At 47.2% G+C, this 8,422-nt stretch overlaps 1 protein-coding gene and 1 long non-coding RNA gene across 3 annotated transcripts in view; both read left to right on the top strand.

The window, feature by feature from the left end:
- The window catches only part of LOC127911309 (uncharacterized), a 1,605-nt gene extending 1,150 nt beyond the window's left edge, over window positions 1–455 (top strand). Inside the window, exons 2-3 of the long non-coding RNA XR_008077841.1 lie at window positions 1–82; window positions 265–455. The exon at window positions 1–82 is cut by the window's left edge and continues 396 nt beyond it. This is a non-coding gene — a long non-coding RNA (uncharacterized LOC127911309). The remainder of the gene's footprint in view (window positions 83–264) is intronic.
- Window positions 1–8,422, top strand: part of LOC118379869 (calpain-2 catalytic subunit-like) — a 63,557-nt gene that overhangs the window by 38,439 nt on the left and 16,696 nt on the right. For both annotated transcript variants that reach the window (XR_008077840.1, XM_052477526.1), the window contains exons 6-10: window positions 463–546; window positions 959–1,044; window positions 5,225–5,293; window positions 5,704–5,864; window positions 7,983–8,152. Coding sequence is in view for 1 of the 2 variants with exons in the window: in XM_052477526.1 (XP_052333486.1) it covers window positions 463–546; window positions 959–1,044; window positions 5,225–5,293; window positions 5,704–5,864; window positions 7,983–8,152 (570 nt within the window). In the remaining variant the exon portion in view is untranslated. The remainder of the gene's footprint in view (window positions 1–462; window positions 547–958; window positions 1,045–5,224; window positions 5,294–5,703; window positions 5,865–7,982; window positions 8,153–8,422) is intronic.

Raw genomic sequence — 8,422 nt, 5'->3', positions numbered from 1 at the left:
GTTTGTGACGCGTGTTTGTGAGAAGGTTGCGTGTTTGTGAGAAGGTTGCGTGTTTGTGAGAAGGTTGCGTGTTTGTGAGAAGGTTGCGTGTTTGTGAGAAGGTTGCGTGTTTGTGATGCGTGTTTGTGAAGGTTGCGTGTTTGTGAGAAGGTTGCGTGTTTGTGAGAAGGTCGCGTGTTTGTGAGAAGGTTGCGTGTTTGTGAGAAGGTTGCGTGTTTGTGAGAAGGTTGCGTGTTTGTGAGAAGGTTGCGTGTTTGTGAGAAGGTTAAATGCAGTAAACATTCGGAGCTGGTTACCTGGACACAGATTCATTCTAGTCCTGGACTAAAGAGCAAATTGAATCATGAATCTCCATGGATAATTATTGTAGGTTCTGTGAGCTACTTGGTCCAGCTGTTATCAGAGTGTTATATTTAGTTTGGTCGTGGTTTAGTTAGAGTTTGTGGTTCCCTGTCTCTCCAGATCACCAGCCAGGCAGACTCGGAGGCCATCACCAATCAGAAGCTGGTGAAAGGACACGCCTACTCTCTGACCGGGGCTATCGAGGTAACATCAGACAATATCTGATACATTATATCCACACTATCCGAGCCTGGTCACTGCTCTGTTTGTGCTTTACAGCCAACCCCTAGCGGCCAACCCCCTAGCGGCCAACCCCCTAGCGGCCAACCCCCTTGCGGCCAACCCCTAGCGGCCAACCCCTAGCGGCCAACCCCCTAGCGGCCAACCCCTAGCGGCCAACCCCCTAGCGGCCAACCCCCTAGCGGCCAACCTCCTAGCGGCCAACCTCCTAGCGGCCAACCCCCTAGCGGCCAACCCCCTAGCGGCCAACGGCCATATGAGTTGGCTATAGAGCACAAACAGATCTTGAACCAGTCTAACCCTCGTAGTGTATGAGATCTGTCTGAACCCAAAGCAGGGTCTAACTACTGTATGATGGATGACCTTACTAAACCAGGTGAACTACCGTGGCCGCAAGGAGAAGCTGGTCAGAGTGCGTAACCCCTGGGGAACAGTGGAGTGGACTGGGGCCTGGAGTGACAAGTAAGAAATGATACGCGTCTCAGTCCCCTGAATGATACTCGTCTCAGTCCCCTGAATGATACGCGTCTCAGTCCCCTGAATGATACGCGTCTCAGTCCCCTGAATGATACTCGTCTCAGTCCCCTGAATGATACTCGTCTCAGTCCCCTGAATGATACTCGTCTCAGTCCCCTGAATGATACGCGTCTCAGTCCCCTGAATGATACGCGTCTCAGTCCCCTGAATGATACGCGTCTCAGTCCCCTGAATGATACGCGTCTCAGTCCCCTGAATGATACGCGTCTCAGTCCCCTGAATGATACGCGTCTCAGTCCCCTGAATGATACGTCTCAGTCCCCTGAATGATACGTCTCAGTCCCCTGAATGATACTCGTCTCAGTCCCCTGAATGATACGCGTCTCAGTCCCCTGAATGATACGCGTCTCAGTCCCCTGAATGATACGTCTCAGTCCCCTGAATGATACGCGTCAGTCCCTGAATGATACTCGTCTCTGTCCCCTGAATGATACGCGTCTCAGTCCCCTGAATGATACGTCTCAGTCCCCTGAATGATACGCGTCTCAGTCCCTGAATGATACGCGTCTCAGTCCCCTGAATGATACGCGTCTCAGTCCCCTGAATGATACTCGTCTCAGTCCCCTGAATGATACTCGTCTCAGTCCCCTGAATGATACGCGTCTCAGTCCCTGAATGATACGCGTCTCAGTCCCCTGAATGATACGCGTCTCAGTCCCTGAATGATACGCGTCTCAGTCCCCTGAATGATACTCGTCTCAGTCCCCTGAATGATACGCGTCTCAGTCCCCTGAATGATACGCGTCTCAGTCCCCTGAATGATACGTCTCAGTCCCCTGAATGATACGCGTCTCAGTCCCCTGAATGATACGCGTCTCAGTCCCCTGAATGATACTCGTCTCAGTCCCCTGAATGATACGTCTCAGTCCCCTGAATGATACGTCTCAGTCCCCTGAATGATACTCGTCTCAGTCCCCTGAATGATACTCGTCTCAGTCCCCTGAATGATACGTCTCAGTCCCCTGAATGATACTCGTCTCAGTCCCCTGAATGATACGCGTCTCAGTCCCCTGAATGATACGTCTCAGTCCCCTGAATGATACGCGTCTCAGTCCCCTGAATGATACGTCTCAGTCCCCTGAATGATACTCGTCTCAGTCCCCTGAATGATACGCGTCTCAGTCCCCTGAATGATACGCGTCAGTCCCCTGAATGATACTCGTCAGTCCCCTGAATGATACGCGTCTCAGTCCCCTGAATGATACGCGTCTCAGTCCCCTGAATGATACGCGTCTCAGTCCCCTGAATGATACTCGTCTCAGTCCCCTGAATGATACGCGTCTCAGTCCCCTGAATGATACTCGTCTCAGTCCCCTGAATGATACTCGTCTCAGTCCCCTGAATGATACGCGTCTCAGTCCCCTGAATGATACGTCTCAGTCCCCTGAATGATACTCGTCTCAGTCCCCTGAATGATAATTTTGTGAGCCGCACCCCTGAAGCCAGAGGAGAAAAGAAGCTCACTAAAGATTTTGAGATGGGGGGGGGTCCATATAGATTTTGAGATGGGGGGGTGGAATCCATTAGTTTTTGAGATACGGGGTGTGGAATCCATTCGATTTTGAGATTTGGGGGGGGTCAGGTGGAATCCATTAGATTTTGAGATTGCATTAGATTTTGAGATTTGGGGGGTGGAATCCATCAGATTTTGAGATTGGCGGGGGGGTGGAATCCATATAGATTTCGAGATTGAATGGGGGGTGGAATCCATATAGATTTTGAGAATCGGGGAATGTGGAATCCATATAGATTTTGAGAGATGGGGGGGTGGAATCCATTAGATTTGGAGATTGGGGGGGTGGAATCCTTTAGATTTGGAGATTGGGGGGTGGAATCCATTGATTTGGAGATGAAGCCAGAGGAGGGATTTTGAGATGGGGGAGTGGAATCCATTAGATCTTGAGATTGGGGGGATGGAATCCATTAGATTTTGAGATTTGGGGGGGGGTGGGTGGAATCCATTAGATTTTGAGATTTGGGGGGTGGAATCCATTAGATTTTGAGATGGGGGGGTGGAATCCATTCGATTTGGAGATTGGGGGAGTGGGGGGGTGGAATCCATTAGATTTTGAGATTGGGGGGGTGGAATCCATTAGATTTTGAGATTTGGGGGGTTGGAATCCATTAGATTTTGAGATTTGGGGGGTGGAATCCATTAGATTTTGAGATTGGGGGGGTGGAATCCATTAGATTTTGAGATTTGGGGGGTGGAATCTATTAGATTTTGAGATTTGGGGGGAATCCATTAGATTTTGAGATTTGGGGGGTGGAATCCATTAGATTTTGAGATTTGGGGGGGTGGAATCCATATAGATTTTGAGATTTGGGGGGGTGGAATCTATTAGATTTTGAGATTTGGGGGGGGGAATCCATTAGATTTTGAGATTTGGGGGGGGTGGAATCCATTAGGTTTTGAGATTTGGGGGGTGGAATCCATTAGATTTTGAGATGGGGGTGGAATCCATTAGATTTTGAGATTTGGGAGGGGGTGGAATCCATTAGATTTTGAGATTGGGGGGGGTGGAATCCATTAGATTTTGAGATGGGGGGTGGAATCCATTAGATTTTGAGATTTGGGGGGTGGAATCCATTAGATTTTGAGATGGGGGGTGGAATCCATTAGATTTTGAGATTTGGGGGGGTGGAATCCATTAGATTTTGAGATGGGGGGGGGGTGGAATCCATTAGATTTTGAGATGGGGGGGTGGAATCCATTAGATTTTGAGATGGGGGGGGGTGGAATCCATTAGATTTTGAGATGGGGGGGTGGAATCCATTAGATTTTGAGATGGGGAGGGGGTGGAATCCATTAGATCTTGAGATTTGGGGGAGGTGGAATCCAAAATTGTGCTATATATTCATTGGCTATGTCGTGGCTAATTTGTAAATGATAAATATTGATACTGTTGGCGGTTCGTTCCTTGTTCCTTGTCAATCATTGGCTCATTGGTGAAATTAGCATTCAGACAATATCTTTAAGTAAATCAATCATTCCTTTATGAATGGAATTGTAGACAGAAGTTGACAACGGGAACACAGCACGCATGTTTCCCAGTGAGTTCTGCCCTTTGTTTCCCGGTGAGTTCTGCCCTTTGTTTCCCAGTGAGTTCTGCCCTTTGTTTCCCGGTGAGTTCTGCCCTTTGTTTCCCGGTGAGTTCTGCCCTTTGTTTCCCAGTGAGTTCTGCCCTTTGTTTCCCAGTGAGTTCTGCCCTTTGTTTCCCAGTGAGTTCTGCCCTTTGTTTCCCAGTGAGTTCTGCCCTTTGTTTCCCAGTGAGTTCTGCCCTTTGTTTCCCAGTGAGTTCTGCCCTTTGTTTCCCAGTGAGTTCTGCCCTTTGTTTCCCAGTGAGTTCTGCCCTTTGTTTCCCAGTGAGTTCTGCCCTTTGTTTCCCAGTGAGTTCTGCCCTTTGTTTCCCAGTGAGTTCTGCCCTTTGTTTCCCAGTGAGTCTCTGCCCTTTGTTTCCCAGTGTTCTGCCCTTTGTTTCTGTTCTGCCTTTTGTTTCCCAGTGAGTTCTGCCTTTTGTTTCCCAGTGAGTTCTGCCCTTTGTTTCCCAGTGAGTTCTGCCTTTTGTTTCCCAGTGAGTTCTGCCCTTTGTTTCCCAGTGAGTTCTGCCCTTTGTTTCCCAGTGAGTTCTGCCCCCTCAGGGCTGATTTATATACATGTTATCACTCCCTGGTGGTATTGATCCCCTATGTCAATGTATGTGTGTATCAATAAGCTGAGGTTACCTTTATAAAGGAACCTGAGTACAGTAGCTTCTCTGAATTCATTAGCATTGTCCACTGTCACACAAGATCAAGGGTCTTTGGAGGGAGGGACTCCCCCTAAAATATATTACCAGCTCAAAATCTCAATCTGCGAAAATGTCAAGTTATTTTGGGGTTGATGAGGATTTCAGAACCAAAGTGGGGGGAGACAAAAAAACAAAGGCTCTCGTCTTGAAAAGGAAAGATACACATCCCTAATTGACCCCCCCCACACACACACACACACACAAACCCCGATGCTTTCCAGTTTCCAGTCACTTGGTTCAACATGAATCTAGTAAATCTTTCTCAGATAATTTAAATTGAGTGTAACAGGTGGTTCTTCTCTCTCTTTCTCCAGCTCCTCTGAGTGGAACAACGTGGATGTTTCTGAGCGGGACAACGTGAAGGCAGACGATGGAGAGTTCTGGTAACTTCATCAATACCGAACTCATAGGACCAGTTTCCCGGACCTAGATTTAACCGAGTCCTTGAGTAAAAATAACTTTCAATAGAGAATCTCCGCTTTTTTTTAAGCCAGGCCGTAATGACTTCATCATTACATCTCCTGTGTCTGTTCAGTATCTGTCATATCTCCCTTATAGTAGACGTAATAGACGTTGTGTGCTCATTATCCCCAGTGTCTGTTTGGGTTAAGAGGTTTTATCTGTACTGCTTTGCGATCTGTTTAAAAAAATATATTTTTTTTTACAGGATATATTTCACAGACTTGGTGTTTTCTTCATGGCTTTACAGGATATATTTCACAGACTTGGTGTTTTCTTCATGTCTTTACAGGATATATTTCACAGACTTGGTGTTTTCTTCCTGTCTTTACAGGATGTCCTTCTCTGACTTCACGAGGCACTACCATCGTCTGGAGCTCTGCACTCTGACCCCTGACACACTGACCACTGATGACGTTAAACACTGGAGCGTGTCTAACTACGATGGGGCCTGGAGGAAAGGATCGACCGCAGGAGGATGCCGGAACAACCCCTGTAAGTCTAACTGCAGTATGCAGGAACAACCCCTGTAAGTCTAACTGCAGTATGCAGGAACAACCCCTGTAAGTCTAACCGCAGTATGCAGGAACAACCCCTGTAAGTCTAACTGCAGTATGCAGGAACAACCCCTGTAAGTCTAACTGCAGTATGCAGGAACAACCCCTGTAAGTCTAACTGCAGTATGCAGGAACAACCCCTGTAAGTCTAACTGCAGTATGCCGGAACAACCCCTGTAAGTCTAACTGCAGTATGCAGGAACAACCCCTGTAAGTCTAACTGCAGTATGCAGGAACAACCCCTGTAAGTCTAACTGCAGTATGCAGGAACAACCCCTGTAAGTCTAACTGCAGTATGCAGGAACAACCCCTGTAAGTCTAACTGCAGTATGCAGGAACAACCCCTGTAAGTCTAACTGCAGTATGCAGGAACAACCCCTGTAAGTCTAACTGCAGTATGCAGGAACAACCCCTGTAAGTCTAACTGCAGTATGCAGGAACAACCCCTGTAAGTAAGTCTAACTGCAGTATGCAGGAACAACCCCTGTAAGTCTAACTGCAGTATGCAGGAACAACCCCTGTAAGTCTAACTGCAGTATGCAGGAACAACCCCTGTAAGTCTAACTGCAGTATGCAGGAACAACCCCTGTAAGTCTAACTGCAGTATGCAGGAACAACCCCTGTAAGTCTAACTGCAGTATGCAGGAACAACCCCTGTAAGTCTAACTGCAGTATGCAGGAACAACCCCTGTAAGTCTAACTGCAGTATGCAGGAACAACCCCTGTAAGTCTAACTGCAGTATGCAGGAACAACCCCTGTAAGTCTAACTGCAGTATGCAGGAACAACCCCTGTAAGTCTAACTGCAGTATGCAGGAACAACCCCTGTAAGTCTAACTGCAGTATGCAGGAACAACCCCTGTAAGTCTAACTGCAGTATGCAGGAACAACCCCTGTAAGTCTAACTGCAGTATGCAGGAACAACCCCTGTAAGTCTAACTGCAGTATGCAGGAACAAGTTACCTGTAATTCCTGCAGTATGCAGTCTAACTGCTAGGAAGTATGCAGGAACAACCCCTGTAAGTCTAGACTGAAACAGTATCTCAGGAACAACCTAGTCCCTGGAAGTCTAACTGCTAGGAAGTATCGTCTTCTCTAGGAAGAACAACGTCTTCCTAGGAAGACACTGAAACACCTAGTCTTCTCTAGGAAGACCCTGAAACACCTAGTCTTCTCTAGGAACAACCCTGTAAGTCTACACCTGTCTTCTCTAGGAAGAGTATGCAGGAACACACCTCGTCTTCTCCCTGTAAGTCTTCTCTAGGAAGAACTGCAGTATGCAGGAGACAACGTCCCTAGGAAGACACTGAAAAGTCTTCTCTAGGAAGAACTGCAGTATGAAGGAACACCTAGTCTTCTCTAGGAAGTATGTGACACCAGTATTCTTCTGTGAGATCAGATGACCTAGACCCTGAAACACCTCGTCTTCTCTAGGAAGACCCTGAAACACCTCGTCTTCTCTAGGAAGACCCTGAAACACCTCGTCTTCTCTAGGAAGACACTGAAACACCTCGTCTTCTCTAGGAAGACCCTGAAACACCTCGTCTTCTCTAGGAAGACCCTGAAACACCTCGTCTTCTCTAGGAAGACCCTGAAACACCTCGTCTTCTCTAGGAAGACCCTGAAACACCTCGTCTTCTCTAGGAAGACCCTGAAACACCTCGTCTTCTCTAGGAAGACACTGAAACACCTCGTCTTCTCTAGGAAGACCCTGAAACACCTCGTCTTCTCTAGGAAGACCCTGAAACACCTCGTCTTCTCTAGGAATACCCTGAAACACCTAGTCTTCTCTAGGAAGACCCTGAAACACCTAGTCTTCTCTAGGAAGACCCTGAAACACCTAGTCTTCTCTAGGAAGACCTAGACCCTGAAACACCTCGTCTTCTCTGGGTCAGTGGTATTGATGGTGCTTCTTTGAGTTACATTAAAGTGTAGAGGGTTGTTAGTTTGTTCCTAGGTTGGGATCAAATTTCCACTCTGTTACATACGAGCACCAGCCACACAACATGCAGTCTCACTCCCTCACCCTGACCTTTGTCAATCCGGGTTCCCTACAGACACGTTCTGGATGAATCCCCAGTTCAAGATCAAGCTGGAGGAAGAGGATGACGACCCGGGGGATGATGAGGTGGGCTGTAGCTTCGTGGTGGGACTCATCCAGAAGAACAGAAGACGGATGAGGAAAGCAGGAGAGGACATGCACACCATCGGATTCGCCATCTATGAGGTGGAGCTCATAGCATATGATGATGATTGTATCCATGAGAACATTCACTCTGTGTCGTATGTATCAGATACTCTCCTAGTATATCTACAACTATATACAATATATACTCTCCCAGTATATCTACAACTATATACAATATATACAAATATACTCTACATCCAAATATACTCTCCTAGTATATCTACAACTATATACAATATATACAAATATACTCTCCTAGTATATCTACAACTATATACAATATACTCTCCCAGTATATCTACAACTATA

The sequence above is a fragment of the Oncorhynchus keta genome, chromosome 24, assembly GCF_023373465.1.
Source record: "Oncorhynchus keta strain PuntledgeMale-10-30-2019 chromosome 24, Oket_V2, whole genome shotgun sequence".
NCBI classification, from domain to species: Eukaryota; Metazoa; Chordata; class Actinopteri; order Salmoniformes; family Salmonidae; genus Oncorhynchus; species Oncorhynchus keta.
This window is presented reverse-complemented; position numbering and strand designations above follow the sequence as displayed.